At 44.1% G+C, this 18,092-nt stretch overlaps 1 protein-coding gene across 1 annotated transcript in view; it reads right to left on the bottom strand.

Moving 5' to 3' along the window:
* The window catches only part of LOC138491915 (dehydrogenase/reductase SDR family member 4-like), a 295,693-nt gene that overhangs the window by 120,209 nt on the left and 157,392 nt on the right, over positions 1 to 18,092 (bottom strand). Inside the window, exon 4 of the mRNA XM_069618778.1 lies at positions 5,152 to 5,253. Within this exon, the coding sequence (XP_069474879.1) occupies positions 5,152 to 5,253 (102 nt within the window). The remainder of the gene's footprint in view (positions 1 to 5,151; positions 5,254 to 18,092) is intronic.

Here is an 18,092-nt window from a genome sequence, read left to right as displayed (position 1 = left end):
GAAGCCAAGCAAGTTTGGTTCTCACCAATCCGAAAATCCAGTGAAGTAACTGGATACCAACGCGCCCCTGCATCAGAAGCAGGATGGAGAGCTTGTCCTTCCAGACCCTAAGGTGAGACGCTACGAGAAATCACAGAAGGGTTTCAAGGAGGGTGAGAGGGGAAAGTGGGAGGCCGATTGCATTACCCCACAGACAGTTAATCCCCTATTTTCGCCTACAGAAGGATACTTCTGCGAGCCAGACAAGCCAGATTTGGGGGCCCGGTCCAGTCCGTCTTCCGAACCCTGCGCATCACCTTAGAAGAGGTCACAGCAGCGCAAACCAGGCCAGCGCCTCCGTGGGAGTCAAGTGAGCGTAACAACAGCCGTCTCAGTGCCATGTGCTTTTCTGAATCCAGATCAATTTGCGCCCAAGATGTTCTTTTTAATTAGATGCTCTTGAATCTGAAGGTATGCTGCCCGATCATGGGGTTTTAATAGGAACGGAACATTGGCAAAAGGTCTGTAATTAGTGGCAATCTCAGTATCAAGGAAGGATTGTTTAAGAGAGATGCAATCCGTGCCTGCTTTATACTATCAGACAGATGATCTTATAAAATATTTGTTAATAAAGGTTGTGATACTCAAAATTAGACTATTCTACAGTTATAGTATTATACTAGGCAAGACAATACTTGGGGTATACAGATTATTATGGGAATGTCTCTTGACCTTTTACACTACAGGTAAATTATATTCAAGCTCTAGGGGTCATGAAATTCTCAATGTACATTATGATATGTCATTACATATGCCGGTCAGATAGCACAGCGAGCTAAGCACTCCCCCTGATATCTGTTTGCAGCTTTCTGAGGATTTATTGTGAATTTGCCCATCAGATGTTTGTCTCTGGATTTCCCCCCACAAAGGCACTCATTGTAGGATTTGAGTTACCCACTTTGGGGTTTTACTGTTGGGGTTGTATGCTGCTGTTTCCTCAGCAGTCTGGGTACTCGGCTAAGAGCTTCTTCGATCTCTGGCTCTGGTATTCCTCAAAACATGAGCTGGCAATATGGGGGAGGGATATGGAGATAATCGTATGGCTATGTACTGGTAAACGTCATTGCTTGTAGTCTTAATCTTCCACTTTACAGTACTTACAAAGCACCTCATCGTCCTAGGTCTAGGTTTGATGGTATCATTAGTTAATGGTTATATTCATTACTTGAAGTACAGGAGTGCCTCGTCATAGTCCTTGACATAGAGTTAGGACTGTGATGGGGAAGATGGATGATGAGGTAATGAAGAGTATTGCTAAGCAATCCTACTATTAATCAGTGTGTGTTGCTACTTGTGTTCCTAGAACTAGAAACGTCCACCATTCTAAATTGGCAAAGGACAATTTCGTCTTTGCATGACTGTGCATAATAGGGTGACTGGCACCAGAGCTTGTTTGCTACAGCCATCTCGTATTTATTTTTTCAGACTTTGGATTTTGGACCGGCTGTTTAAACACGGTGATGACAGCTAGAAAGATTTGACTTAAGGTATTTATAGTATTCCAGAATGTACCACCAGTTGGTTTGAAGCAACCAACTAGCCTATCAAAGCAAAGCTGGGTAGACACCCAGACCTCATGCTGCTGTGAACTTCCAGCTCGATCATGGGTAGCGAGAATGGGGCATTCTAAGGCTTCTAAATCATTTAACTCTTGCAATGTTACTATAAACCAAGCAAATCTACTTAAAGTAAATGTCAAGTGGCACAAGCTATCAGATGTCTTGCTGTTTTCATTTCCTTCAAAACAGATTCAAGTCAGCCAGCGACTAAAGGTGAATTTTGATTGTTTATTGTGTGTCATTATTTATTTATTTATGTATATAGAGTAGGAAAAATGCTCTTTTGATCGCAAACGAATGTACAATAGATGCAAAATCAGATTTGACAGGAAGCAGTGAGCTTCTTACAATGGGGTGAGTTTGAAAAACATTCTGACCAGGTTTTGGAGGGCAGTACGTGGAACAGTCACCAGGGACAATAGATAGATTAAGGGCAAACGACATTGGACATTTTGAATTGTTCAGGATGCACCCTTTCATTTTCCCATAGAACAATGAATTATCTATGTATATCCGGGCATCAGGACCGGGAAAGTGCACACCCTACCTTTACACACAGACATCATTACCAGGAGACTCAGCTTCCCCCGATTAGGAGGAATGGCTCCTCCTTAATCCTTAGGTACACACCCCCATCCAGTCCCAAATTAGCCTGTGATTGGACGTTCGGAGCCACACTGTTTCTCTTCATGTTTGCTTGCAGAACCCTTTCTGCCTATTTTGCAGCCTTCCTTTCCCCCATTATTACCGCCCATCTTCCAAGTGTTGATCCATTTTGACCTGCGTCCCTTGCTGTATGCTTCACCCCATGACTTGTAAACCACTCTGCTGCTTCCTTAAGAAAGGGTCACTTTCAATAAATACCTAAATAATAATAATAATAAAATTAATAATAATAATAATAATAATAATATTATTATTATTATTATTATTATTGTTATTATTATTATTATTATTATTGTTATTATTATTATTATTATAATGATGATGATTATTATTATTATTATAATAATAATAACAATTTAAATATGAAGTTTAGTTTTAGTGAAATTAAATTATCTTCAAAAACAAGATTTAGTTGGACCTCAAACACAAATGGAGTAACATATGTTACACACATTTTTTCATGAGACTGTCTGAAAGAGTATATTTGGCTGCCAACACTTTATGTTTAGTGTAAGTGTGGGTGTGCTTACAAGCTTAGTTTTTAAACCATACATGTGTGGTCTACCTTATGTCCTCAAAATGCTCTTTGTTTTTAATGCAAAGTAGTCTTATACCCTAACAGGTGCTGTTTGTCTGCTTGCTCTTTCTTATAAGAGTATTTGGCGCCACATAGGAAATTATGCAACTAGTTTATGTTTTGATAATGTTGTTTGCTCAGTAAAATAAGTATAATGTTCATATTATGATTACCATTTACATTGCGAGTGATGATTGGTAATGAGCAGAGGATCATTTCACAATGTTAGTGCAATCAAGCAATTTTCTTTTTTAATTCATTCTTTTGCAAGGAATACTCCCTATTTTGTCTCTGAAAATGTCCTTCCTTCTTGGAAATGGTCACACTCAGATTAAAATCTATTATTTGTTTCTTATGTGACCACCAAGGGAATGTTTACGCATGCATGCTGGCAACTTATTGAATATTATTGCTGCTGAACTTGCACATTTGTAACAGCTTGTACAATACCAATACTTAACGATAAAAGAAATAAATAAACACAGTTATAAATCCTTTTTTTGGTCTGGTCCTTTGTTTCCTTCGAAGGACTGTCACAACTCCAGTGTCCCCCAAGAGCATATCTGCTTGCCAAATCATCCCCCATTCACAATAGATATTCAGTCTGATGTGATCTTCCTGCAGGACACATGCAATGACAATATATGTCTCAAAATAGCAGGCTTTTCCCCACATTGAGAATGCCTCTGACACTGCTGCTGTAATTCTTCTTTTCACCATATAAAACACCTCTTTGCCTTCCCCACTTCAGGATGTTGTTGCTTTTTCCTGTGGTTCCACAGCTGCCTAGGTCCTACTTCCATACATCTAGGGTGTCTTCACATTGAGGGGATGTGAGGAGTTCACTGAAGCTCTCACACTAAAGCACAGACAGAGGAAGAGGAAGACAAATGATAGGAGAGAGACAGAGAATGAGAGAAAACAAGGGTGGGGAAAGATATGTTGAGCGAGCCATACATTGGCATACTATACACTAGGAACAGTCAATAAAACTGTATTGTGACTGTTTAGAAGAGCTGTGCTGCTTTTATTACTGAACGATTCACCCCTCAAACTTCTTCCTATCTTTGCTCACACTAATGCGCCACTGGTAGAGGGAAAGACCCTGATTCATGAATTATTTGCTCCGAAAAAAACGGGATTTGTGCGCCATTCTGCCCGCAAATCCCTGTGTAATAAATGGGGATTTGCGGGCAGAATGGCGCACAAATCCTGTTTTTTTGGCGCAAATAATCCATGAATCAGGGCCTGTGTTTTTCGGTTTAAACCGAGGAGACACTGTTTTACCCCAGTGGTGTTTTTCTGGGATTAATCAGTTTCAACTGAGAACTGGAAAGGCTGTGTATACTCTCTTGCTGATGCTTTCATTATAACTCGGATAAAGGGAAATAGTTACCCGTTTAAGCACCCTTGTTTGGCACAGTCCACGGATTAAGGGTCTGTGAAGGCTACTGCATGTGTAGGGACATTTATTTGCAGGTTGGGTTTTGATGTCCATATCTCTTCAGCACACCTAGCATTAGCTTTCTATCAACTGCTTTTCATGTGCAGTTTCTTCCTCATGTAAGATCATGCTGAATTAGTAACCGTTTATATATTTTCAGAGGTTGTGTGCTTCTGTTGTTAGTTTGTGTTGACCAGGAAACTCAGGGTTTTCCGTCCAATGCCTGGGGACGGGCCTTTCTGTAGCTGTCATGAAGGCAACAGGTTTGCCAGGAAATCTCTAGGCATGTTTGAATTCGTCTCTTAAGAGCTGTTTTCGTCTTTCTGTTTGAATGTGGGTAATTCATTGGATGTCATCTGAATTGCTGTTGTAGATGATTGTAGATCCCACAATGTAAACATCTGATGACACATTTGCTCTTAGTATGACTTCAGGGACAAAACATGCATGAAAAGCATATAAACCGGGTAAGTATGTATCACTTCATCAGAAAAACTGGAAGCTTCCCATAACTGTTAACTTTGATATTTTAGGTGAATAATTCCTTCCTCATCTACAGATTGTTAGAAACTCTGGGTCTTAATACATGATATACCGTAAGTGGAAGACATTTAAATAATAGCAGAGGGAGATATTCATTCACTCATTTTCACTTGCTCACTAACCCACTAACCAATGCAACATATAATGTAGTATATACCAGCCTTTTACAAGAAGAGGCAGATCCACACCTCTCACCTTGTCTAAGTTGGAATGAGGGTTCCAAACCCTTTACTGATGTGCAATATACAATGCTAAATTGCCACATGAAAGAACCTGGTTGGCCATTCGCTTCAGATGAGCATGAATGTCTTGTGCATTCTTACCATATCCCATTCTTCTTCTGTTGTTTCAAAAACGTTCTTGGAAATAGCTTCAGAGGCTGCATGTGAGAAGAGATAGTCAATTCCTCCATATGTGTCCAAAGCCTGATACCAAAACAAAAACAGATAATCAGATGTGCACAGGGCAGTCACTGTACAATGGATTATATTTAATGTTTGTTTTACATAACGTCATAATGAATGTGAGACTTTGCCCTCAATTTTAATGTATCATACTTTAACATATAAATAAATGTGACATGCTATTGCAAGGTGTAGTATTGAATGCTACCCGTCACCTGTGGAGTCCCACAGGGTTGCATTCTCTCCCCAGTGATCTTCAATCTATACATGAGCCAGTGAGAGCCCTGCTAGCCAAACACAACATCCTCATTCACCAATATGCCAAAGACACACAGCTATATCTAAAGATCGACTCCATCAAGGACATCCACAGACTCAAAACCTGCCTCTTGCTGATCCAGTCTTGGATGTCCAGTGCATACTTGAAGCTTAACACCTCCAAGACCGAATTCCTACTCCTCACCAACAACACCCACCAAACCTCCAGACATACAGACCAGGCTATCCACCATGAAACCTCAGGGCTTCACACCCGAGCTCACTTCCTGCACCAAGTCCCTCAGGTTCCACATGGACAAGCACCTCTCCTTCAAGACACACATAGCTAAAAAAACTCAGCTTTGTATCAGCTCTCCCTCCTCTGGACAGCGTTAGATCCACTGTTTAAGCACTGGTCCTATCCAAACTGGATGAGGGCAATGTCAACCTTGAAAGTCTCCCATCGTCCTCCGATATACCCCTGAGAAGTGTCTTAAATGCGGCTGCATGCCTCATCAAGGGTCTACTCAAATATGACCACTCACCCCAGCCCTCATTGACCTTTGCTGGCTCTCACTGCACGTTTGAATCACCTTCAAATCTTGCTGCATAATCTATAAGCCAGTTGCGCTCACAAAGAAACTCAGCATCTCCGATGGACAGCGCACCACCAGAAGCCAGGACATGTGCAGACTTGAAATCCGCCACTGCAAAAAGAAAGGGACCAGAAAACAAGCCTTCTCTCCCTATGCCCCAAGACTATGGAACCTCCTCCCCATCAGCATCAGGCTTGCCCCCTTGCTCCTACAATTCAGAAAGGAATTCAAGACCCACCTCTTCAAGGAGTCTCTCATCCTCAACACCTAAGCCATTACATTGTCCCCAGGCAACCTGATTCTCTAGACGCCATCTGCCCCTCTCTTCTTCAGCACCCTGTACTGCTGTACCACTCCTCTGTGCCAATCTGTATCCTATTCCCCGCTGTATATCTGTTATGTTGTTACCTCTGAAAAGCAATCTGGTATTCATCTGTACTGTTGGGGACCTCTGTAAAGGCCTCTGTTGCTTCTCAAAGCTAGGTCCATGCCCAATACATACAATAATAATAATTATGATCAATAAACATTAGTTGGTCTGTTTTATGAATGTATGTCTTAATCCAGAAGTGTACCATTGCAAGAACCGTAATGGAGAAAACTTCCAGAATACCCATTTAGCACACTGTTACATGTTTACATTATGCCCACTTAGCAGATAATCACAGGTTTCCATTAGACCCTATGGAACATCATGGCTGGCTTCCAAAATAACCACTTAAGACACCATTACCAGTTTACATTGTTCCAATTTAGCACATCCTTTGCAGTTTACATTGTGCACTGATAGAACATCATGGGCAGTTTCCAATATGCACAGTTAGCTCGTTGCCCAACCTTTAACTAGCCTCTCCAAGGATGTTTTGTTTTCTGTTGCCAGTGCTGGAAAGAATGTAAAACAGTGCTATTCTTTAGGGTCTATGGCATTGATGAAGAACAATAAAGCTACTGCTTTCATGCTACAGTAAATGCGCTGCCCTCAAGGCAGATGTAGAGCAGGTGGAAGTGGATCTAGGTCACCTGGCCTAAGCCCCACCCATCTGGTGCCTTCATGCCTACCGCTCTTTTTCACCACTTAGCAAGCCCCGCCCACCTGGTGCCTTCCTGCTTCCTGCTCTTTTTCACCATTTAGCAAGCCCCGCCCACCTGGTGCCTTTATGCATGCCGCTCTATTTCACCACTTAGCAAGCCCCGCCCACCTGGTGCCTTCCTGCTTGCCACTCTTTTTCACCACTTAGCAAGCCCCGCCCACCTGGTGCCTTCCTGCTTTCCACTCTTTTTCACCACTTAGCAAGCCCTGCCCACCTGGTGCCTTCCTGCTTCCCGCTGTTTTCACCACTTAGCAAGCCATGCCCACTTGATGCCTTCCTGCTTGCCGCTCTGTTTCCCTACTTAAGGAGCCCTCCAGCTTCTTTTCCTTTGCAGATGGGGAGCAGGTGCAAGTGTATCTAGGTCACCTGGCCTAAGCCCCACCCACCTGGTACCTTCCTGCCTGCCGCTCTTTTTCACCACTTAGCAAGCCCCGCCTAGCTGGTGCCTTCCTGCTTGCCGCTCTTTTTCACCACTTAGCAAGCCCCGCCCACCTGGTGCCTTCCTGCTTCCCACTCTGTTTCCCTACTTAAGGAGCCCTCCAGTTTCTTTTCCTTTGCAGATGGGGAGCAGGTGCAAGCAGATTTAGGTCACCTGGCCTAAGCCCTGCCCACCTGGTACCTTCCTGCCTGCTGCTCTTTTTCACCACTTAGCAAGCCCCGCCCACCTGGTGCCTTCCTTCACCATCACTGTCTTGTGGCCAATGCTGGATTTGACTTTTATGTACTTTATTCGTTCACGGTGCGTCACTCTTTCTCAACTATCATGCTGGACTTCCTTCGCTTCTTGTACTCATGGTGACCCTGAATCATGCTGTTCCCATCTTCATCTTGTATCCTGGCTTGCAACATTATGTGATACTACTGACTTCTGCAATTGTATTCGCTCTCCACTCTTGCTTCTCCACTCTTTATGACTGCTTACTCTCTTTTCTCTCCTCCTTTCCCTTCTCCCTTTTCCTATCTCCTCCCCTTACTTTCTTCTATGCACTTACTCTATCAGAATTGTCCCTGGACCTAATATGATAGCAACCTCGTCTGTTTCCTCCACCCTCCCATTACTGTTTTTTTCCTCCCCACTACCCCTCCAACACTATCTGAAATGTCGTCAGGCCTAGTATGATAGTCGCTTGTTTTGTTGCTCCCGTCCCTTTCTGCACCCCTCTCCCTCACCTTTTGTTTTCTCCGTTCTACCAGAAATGTCGTCAGGCCTAGTACGGTAGTCACCTGTCTGTTTCCATTTCCTTTTCACTCTCCCCCTCCCTTCCTTATCTATGTCTTAGCTCTTGCACTATCTGAAATGTCATCAGGCCGAGTACGATAGTTAATTTCACATCCTTACTGTTCATGGCCTGTAAGAATGTGGTTGTATTTTCCCTTGTTCCCTCCCTTGCCTTGAAGCGCTTTGAAACACATTGTGTATAGACGCTATATAAATTAACAATCATATATATCATATCACTGTCTCTCGGTTGCCAGACCAGCCAGCTAAAATGGGCTAGTCTGACATGCTCGTTCTGCTCCAGCAAGCCTGCAAGTCAACAGAAGTTCTCTCTGGGAACTTTGTTGTAGCACATGTTCTCTACTTATCGCAGTGTGGGGCAATAACACACTTTGCACCTGTGTTAGTATTAGAACAGCAACTGTGCAGAACTGCAAGCCAACAGCAGATGGTGTGGCTGGAGTCTCTGACAGCACTTCTCTCTGGGAAATGGATTGTGGCACGTGCTCATTAATTGTCATAGCTCCGGGAAATGGTGCTACTTATACTTAGTATTTGAACAGTGATCAGATTCACTGTAGCTGTAGAGACAATACAGTTACTACATTTGGATGGATTGTACACGGGCTATTATCACTATTTACACACGTCAGTATTTACACATGTGGCAATACTGACATACTGACCACATTTACACTGATGATAGCAACTTTGCTAACAGCAGCACACATCATAAATCCAGCAAGATGACTGCATGTGACTATACCTGGCTCTAATGGTGAGACAACATGTGCACAACAACCCAGTTTAGTGTCGATTTGCCCAGTCCTAGTTTATTCCCAGTACGAACTGGAACTGAGAAAACCTCAGTTCCTCAATCTCAATACATTCACAGTTTGATAATCTGAGTCTGATTCCAGTTTGCCAAACTGTGTAAAAACCCATTTTGGCAAACCTAGTAGGTTTATAGTTTGACAACCCAAGTATGGTATCAGATTAGAGAATCACAGAACAAGCCTAGTGGGACATTACCAGTTAACGCAACGCCAGTGTATTGCAAGCTCCACCTTCCCAGTATATTACTAGTTCATCCAATCACTGCAATTTCCCAGTGAGTGTAAAACCAATACATTCCCAGATTGCCCAGCGCCAGTATATTTAAAGCCAGTACATTACCAATTTGAACAATTCAAGCATCTTATACAGGTATAGTCAAACAGTGGAATTACTCAATCCTTTCTGTATTTTAAATAATAATAATAATAATAATAATAATAATCCACTTCTAGTTCACCATTAAGAAATTCCTAGATGCATCAATTCACGATATGGTGAGTGTGCATCCAATCACAATAATGTATAGTTTTCAGAATCCCAGTGTGTTCCTTGTTTGAAAAACGAATTGTACACCCACTATGTCTAATCCCTGTACGTTCTCATGTCAGTTTCACAATTCAGTGCAATGCCCACTTTCTCTAAACCAGTAGACTCCTATGTTGACCACATCTCTTTATTTACGTTTTACAGATCTAGTACTGTGCCATTTAAAAAAAAATCCTCTCCACTCCTACTGTGTCAGTCAAAGAATACTCTAAGATACAGTAGTGGCCTGACCTACAGAGACCTTTGGAGATATCCTTGTGGGTGTCTTTGGCATGGCCTCTTTTGTGTGGGTACCCTGGATTTCGACTCCTACCCCCTCTCTCACACACATTACTCACTCCCCCCCAGCCCTCCAACTCTCTTCCTCCCACACAGCTATTTGAAGTAAAGCATGTGGTAAAAAGCTTCCAGTCGGTTAGTCTGCACGCTTAACAATCAATTATACATTGGTTAAATATGTCATTTTTATTTTTTAATTGGCATCCTCATTGGGTGCGGGGGGCCTATCAGGTTGCTCCAAACCAAAGCTGAATCTACTGATGCAAGCCTGGGTTCAAAGAAACCAGAGTGCTATACGCATCCATCCTCCCGCAGTGCAACCATTTTCGCCCCTCCACTGCCTCCCAGCCCCCCAATCCAGCCCCTCTATCCCCACCCCTACACTCTTTACCTCGGAGACTCCTCCACCCAGGCCACACAGCGTCCTGCTTTAGTGCCATGGAAATGCGAGAAGGCCTCCCATGTAAACCCTGCCTGACTAGACCGGATGTGGCTGTAACCAAAGCAGCACGGGTGTTCTTTTTATTTGTATTGCTATTACCAACTCAAGGGTTTGCCTCGGGTGCTAATAGTAATAATCCCGCATTCTGGGGGCTCCGCCGGCCGGGTAATGGGACCGGGGCACGGCGTTACAGCCCTTGCTTTGCTCAGGCCTGTAACTTGGGCCCCCGGGCCATTACCAGCCAGTGTGGCCCACAAATCGTAGACTTATTGATATATTACTTATTAATCTTAATACAGTGACACATTTTTTTTTTTTATTCACCATTTAGACCCAGTTTTCCAAATGTTCTTGGGGGAGAAACTCCTTGAACCCACTTTAGCGTTTAGAGATGTTGGTCTTGCTCACTACATTCACTTGCCCAATGTAATATGGGGTCACTTTGAAAAACATTTCAAGGGCAATTTTATTTTTCCAGTCCGCTCATTCAGAAACCAAACAATCCAAAAATAGTCTGAGGTGGCCATTCCCAGAATATTATTTTCAATATAGGTTAGTTGAAGTCCACATTCCATCACAATGAAGTGTTCATTTATTCAATGATTTGTATGTATGTATTGTGATAAGGTAAGTACCTTGGTCTGGTCAGGAGTAAGTAGCAACCTCTCTCAGCAAAGGCTGGAGGACCTACTGGAGGAAATCGAGAGCCAGCTCTTCCCCTGCAGGGAATGATGGCAGTTGAGGGGGACCCGTTTTTACTGCTTCCCCTTGTGCCAGAATGCTATGTTGCAATGTACTTGTCTCATAATTCCTTCCTCAGTATCCAAATGTTTATTAGTTGTTTTCCTCCTTTCATAAAACTGATGTCAACGAAACGAAATTACCTGTTTACATAGCAACAGAATGTCACCTAGCACTGCACGCTATAGTCTCACACCTAACCTGAACATCCAGAGGATTCAACACTCTCTCACCCCGAGAGCATCAGGCAGAGTGATCCAGCAGGGAAGCGACTACGCCACTGCGCAACAGGATGTGGTGCACACAAACACTGGGAAATAAGCTGCTATGCAGATGACTCAGGATGGGGCTATCCTAATAGAAAAAAACATAGAATTTCCTCAGGGAAACCGAGTGTGGGTCTCCCAAACAAGGACTTGGTCACAATGGTGCACTGGCCGCCATCCTGGATTCAAGACAGTCCCGCCCCATTATAAAATACACATCCCTGGGACAAAAGGAAGAACATGATTGGATAGGGAAACACGGTCAGTCACCATAGTGGGTGGGATAATTTAACAGGAGAAAGGCAGGAGGCAGGAGGCAGTGTAGGTTAAAATGGTGCGGTCGGAGAAGGAAGCAGGCCAAGAGAACAGTTGGAGGGAGAAGAAGCAGAGCTTTGAAGCGGAATGTGGAGAAGGTGAGGTCTTTCTGTTTTTGAGGAAAAATACTCTTGTATGAATGAGCATGTATGAGAAGTGAGTGTGGTTAAATTAGATAGTGTAAGGCGTGGAAGAGAAGCAACAGTGTGGGTAAAAGAAGGGTGTGTTGAAGAAAGTGAGTAGACTAGTAGGAGTATGGAGTGGGAGGAGGTGTAGTGGTTGCGTGAAGGAGGATATGTAGTAGAGGAGTGGGATGAGCAGTATGGGGGTGGAAGTAGTAGTAGTGGAGAGAAAGTGGTGGAAGATGGAGAGAGGTAGCAGAGGGTGAGTGGTAGTAGTGTAGTCGTAGTAGCTGAAAGAGAAATTGTAGTAGTAAAAGTATAGGAGTGGCAACAGAGGAGGAGTCGTGGAGGTTGGGTGGAGAAGCAGCCATAGCAGAGGGAATAGGAGAGAGAATAGAAACATAGGGTGGAGGCGAGAAGCAGGCAGTAGAGATATTGGAGGGTAAGCAAAGGCAAGAGACAGTAAAGATTAGAGGAGGGAGGAGTGGAAACAGACCACAGGAGGAGGTACCATTAGGGAAGGATAAAAGGGAAAGCAACAGCTGAGCGTGAGAGGACAAGGACTGTCACGGGCAGTGTGTGTGCAGGGACATCCACAGATCTTTAGAGAAAACTAAACTTCGATGAGTGTAGGGCAGTGGTCTTCAAACCTTTTTGTCCAAGGCCCCCTGAGCAAAATTTGGGCAGGTCAGGACCCCCCAGAAATGTCAAATGGACAGTATGTATTGCGCGTCATGACCTGCTCCCATCACAGTCGCTGGGCTCCCTCATCCCACTCCTACCCAGTCCCTGGTCTTTCCCCACCCCATCACACATCCTGGGTTCTCCCCACTCTGCTCCCACCACTATCCCATGGTTCCCGTCCATTGTGCTCCCACCATAGTCCCTGGGTTCCCCCCATCCTGTTCCCAACACAGTCTGAGGACGTAGTGGCGGCTGGTGATTTTTTTTAAGTGGAGGGGCATAACTATTTCCGCCAAAAATGCCATAGCAACCGAGCATAGTGAGGGAGCCCGAACCAATAAAGGGGGTATCGGGGGGTTTCCCCCTGTGAATTTTTGTTAAATAATGGGTTGAAATGTTGCATTGTAGCGCATACTTTTAACAAAAAAATGGGTAAATAGCCAAACAGTTTGCAATTGGTGCTGGGGGCCCAGGGGGCAGGCATGACAGTTTTTACTGGACATCTATGATAGATGTCCAGTAAAAAGATACCATCCCTGTCTCCTGGGCCCCACTGGGCCTAACACAATCAACATGATTATGCGTGTATGCAAGGCGCTGCACATTCATACAGCAATTACTCTATCATTCACACACGAGCATCCATCACCATACAATCACTCATAACATAAGCATACACGCATCCATACACATGTTTAAATAAAAACAATGAACATAAACGTACCTTCTGCATTGGCCTGCGTGTGGGTGCTGAAATGCCCTGCTCCAGGCTGCTCTGTCCATATGTGCGAGGAGGCGCAGGAGCTCCCCTTCGGACATACAGACATGCAGTGCCCCAGCCAGCATTTCCAATGAGCTATACAATGCTGGCGAAGCAAAACACCCCAACACTTACATGGCTCAGTGAGCATGTGCGGCTGGGGAACTAAACTGAACTGTGTTTCCCTTTGACAGTTCAGCCAGCCCACGAGCACTCCATCATCTGGAAAAAGCAGCTGAGGGAGTGCTCACTGTTTCACTGGGCTGGCTCCTTAGCTCCTCCATAATGGGTGAGGGGCCACTGGGTTGGCGTCCCCTCGCCATTATGGATGAGCCTCCAGGCTCGGACTGGCCTATAGGGCAATGCCTGTACCAAAAATGTAAAATGCTAGTTTGGGCCAGTCAAAATGGGCCACCATTTTGGCCAATGTGGACCAGGTTTATGAGTTACTTAACTATGCAGTTAGTAATTTTGACCATTGTTGCTGAATATATCACAATTTACTTACATTTTAACACAAAGCACCCCCTTGGGTACTATTGAAACAGTGGGCCTCATTACAACCCTGGCGGCCCTCATTACAACTCTGGCGGCAGCCGTGCCGGTAAAACCAGCACGGCTGCCGCCAGAGTTGTATCCGGGCCCGCCACCCGCGAATGGGCAATTACCGGGTCATGCTGAGTTAGGCAGACCTGATAATTGCCCTTTCGCGGGTGCCGGTACCGGTAGATCCCCATTCCCATATGAGCCCCATAGGGCTCAATGGGAATGGGGAGCTCGGATGCACCGGCACCGTTAATAATGGTGCTGGTGCATCCGATGAGCTGTGCTCCCGGGTACCGCACGGCCTGCCAGGTCAGACCTGGCGGGCTGTCAGGCACCCGCGAGCACAACTCGTACTATGGCGGTACGGTAGCAACGGTGCCGGTAGCTTACCAGCACCGTTGTTACCGTACCGCCATAGTTGTAATGAGGCCCAGTCTATGACTAAAGGAATGAATATCCATTTACAACTGCGGGCCACTTTTTCATTGTTGCCTGAGACAGTTTCATGCTTCAGCCCGACCATGTGAGCCACCCCTGCCCATTTCTTCCAATCTAAAAAAAAATAAAAACATAGATTTTTTTTTTATATTTCTTGCTGAGCTCTCAGGGCCCCCCAGGGATGCACCCGCGGACCTCTGGGGGGTCGCTACCCACAGTTTGAATACCGGTGGTGTAGGGAGAGATAGATTGTTACCAGAGGTAGATAGATGGATAATATCAAGGCCATTAGGTAACCATCAGTAGAATAAGAGAGAGTATACAGTAGGGTTTCAGAGTTCTAGAGACTAACTCTGGGTCTAAAGAAGCCTGATTCTGGACTCTGCACCAGCTCAAGATTGAGAGAGAGAGAGGAGCGGCTCTCTGCCTCACAAAAATATAATACAAACCCTTGAACTGTCTTTAAGACTCAGGATGATTTCTGTGCCGTCTGTGACAGAATGTATGTAGTCAGGGAGAGGGATGAATGTAGCTCACCCATTCACCTCGTGGGCATCTTGAAACTTTGAAAGTAAAGATGAAGCAGTGTAGTCTGGGGAGGAATCATTGAAAGATAAGCAATTTAGTAAGGGAGTGTTTAACTGTTTGAAATGAAAGGTTGTATAGTTATTTCTAAGGTATCGAAGGTACACATCCATCGTTCTACAGTAAAATGCAGAGGTTGTTTCAGGTCTTGGTTTCAAGGACAGCAAAGGTGCTGTGATCCATTTTCTTTCTTTCAGGCAAGGGCAGGGACCACGAGTCTCCTTGCTGATTTGTGAGTACAGGGTGATTTGATGGATCGTATGTTGCAAAAAGTCCACTTAGGAGCTAGTTTGTTCGGCAATTTGTTTGCACAGAGATTAGTCAAGTCTGTGATGACATGAGGTCATTGCCCACGGAAATATGTCATGATGCACGCATGGACGTGCACGGACTTTTTGGCAAAACGCCAGAATATTTAGAACCAAGGCAGAGTTTGTATATAAATGCTGCTTCAGAGGAACTTGTGTCTCCACTATGGTAAGCCACTATTATGACTTTAGTTGGTTAATTTTTCAGCACACATGTTGCAACTATTGTTTAAATCAGTTCAGAAGCCAATGTGTTTGCCTTACTAGTTTCCCTATTTTTCACCTCTGATCTAATATTTGTGCACTGATAAGATGATATGAATTATAATTAAGTGATACATTGTTCTTTCAATGTGTGCATGTGTGTATTTAATCAGAAAACATCAATCGATTCTTTCCAGATCTTATCACTTCCTCCAGCCAGGTATGTTATTGCTGCGTGTGCTCTCTGTAACATTTGCTTTAGAGTTTAATATAGTTTCAGAATATTGGGTATACTAGGGATCACTTACACACATTTGTTTCTATAATGTTTTCAGATGTGTTCCCTGGATTGGCCAATAGTGGGTGTATCTCAAGCTTTGAAGATTATGGAGTCATAATACAATATTTTGTTGCACAATTCTTCTTGTTCAAGTGTAATGTATGTTTTGAATAGCTTGTTGTACTGATTACTATAAGGGTGCATCCAGAAGTGGGGTATGGCATTGCAGACGTGTGTGACAAGTCCATATAGGGTTATAGGCAGCTTTATGTGTAAGGCACACATTGTTTGGCAAATGCAGTGAAGAGATGTCAAACCTGGTGACAGATGGTCTTAGCAGCATGCCTGTCGCCACGTTGTACAGGCTCTGCAAAAGCATCATTAATCTGGCTGAAAATGTCTAGGCAATCACTGTTTCTGAAATCTTTGTGAGCTACTACAAAAGCATTGGCAGTCATTACCCACTGGGGAAAGGCCGGTGGCAGGAGTAGGCTCTTTAATATGTTTTGATGTAAAAACACAATTTAGAGACTGCTGACAACTGCTGATTTGGTGTGATCTCAACAACCATGATATTTCAAAGATTCCTAAATGTAGATAAGGGTCCAGTGCAGGGGCATGAACCTCAGAAAAAAGGATAATTCCATGGATCAAGAGCGGTATTGAAATCCAATACCTCCTTTGTGTTTTGACAGCTCCTCATCACGCTAGAAGATATACGTGTCCACACAATGTCACCAAGATCAGAGCATATTCAGACTATATTAGCAATGGGTGGCATTTTGAGGAATTATGCTGGTTAGAGGGCTAATGTGCAAACTGAAAATCAAAGGCAATAATGCGGAGCCTTAAATAACTCTGCAACAACAAGGTGTAAGGTTAAATGAAAGAGGTCTTCGCTCCACCATACTGGTGTGGTTTGAAATAAAGGATTATAGCCATTTTAAGTATGTGCCCTGGATGACCTTGTCCTATCCTAGTTAGGAGTATGTGATTGTTGTATTGTTTTGTATTTAGTTATTTATATAGCGCTCTTTTCCCACTTGTGTGGCCTCAATGTGCTTTTTCCTGGTTGGAATGCCCTCGGTGACCGTAGATGATACGGTTGAATATTCTAGTGAGTTTAGTTTTAGGAGATGCATGTTAGGGAGATTTCTCACACAAGTGCTAAATTCCCTCTACCTTAGAGCCCTTCAGCTCTTTTGCTATATTTTTGGGCATTGAACTTTTCATTTTCAGTGTGTTGTACATTTTATTCTCATGGGCTATGGAGTCTCACCCACCCCATAGGCATCATCTTTTTACTCTGTGCCACACAGCGCCTTTAGTGCAGTGACACAGGGTTGTCTTTTTAGACTTCCCACTTTAAACTCCATTTTCTGAGACTGACTACTGTCTCCAAGAACATGTAAAGTTGCCATTGACTTTACTAGTCTTTTTAAATTTACAGACCCAGTTCACCCTATCTTCCAATAGAGTACTGGAGGGGTTAATAGTTATCCCCGTTTGTCTGATTCTCACAAAACATTAGTATGTTCCCCTTTCTCTAAGATTTGGCTGGTGGCAGTGGTATCTACCATTTTTATTCTACCCCACACTATGAATCTAGCCTTGGTACCATTAGGGGCTATGGTGGTAGCCTCAAACACAAACCCGTTATCCACGTTTATTTGAACGTGGTTCTGGTCGATTCGTTTTGCCATATCTTTTTGTAAAGCTCTTTCTAGTGTTTTAATCTACGCGCCAAACCAGGTTTGGTTCCTTTGTTTGCCGTCCTTTGGCGGGCTTCTGCACAGAAGCCCTCCTTAGGCACCTAAGTGTCTGGGTGGGCATGATGTGAGGGAGGGGTTTGAGGCCCACCTACACAGAGTCTCCTTGGAGACCCAAGTTGCACACTTGTTTGATTGGCTAAGTGGCTCCCTGCCAGGACACCCACTCTGCTGTGTGATTGAGAGCCAGGCTGTGTGAATGGGGGATTTGGTGCATAAAAAGCCAGTCTCTGGGACTGGAAGGCAGAGTCACCACTGGATCGAGAGAACCAAAGAGAAGCTGAAGGAAGACGACAGCTGCAACTACTGGACATCCCAGTGAAGCCCTGCTGCAGGTCCAAATCGTCCGAAACTTCGACGACAGAGAAGATCTGCACGGAATCTTCTTCCCTTGAGCTTGGTGGGACCAACCAAATCGGCAAACACCAAATGCCAGCCTCCCTCTCCTGTTCGAATTTGCTGTGCATGGCTGCAGTAGATCGGATATCCAGTGGGAAGAGAACCAGTTGGGTTTTAAGGAGCGCACCTTTTATTCGTTGTTTTGCTCCGCTGCTGGCTTCATCCCTGGGTAGTA

The sequence above is a fragment of the Ambystoma mexicanum genome, chromosome 10 (assembly GCF_040938575.1).
Source record: "Ambystoma mexicanum isolate Mex_15411 chromosome 10, UKY_AmexF1_1, whole genome shotgun sequence".
NCBI classification, from domain to species: Eukaryota; Metazoa; Chordata; class Amphibia; order Caudata; family Ambystomatidae; genus Ambystoma; species Ambystoma mexicanum.
Note: the sequence above shows the minus strand (reverse complement) of the source record. Positions and strands in the feature narration are given on the sequence as shown.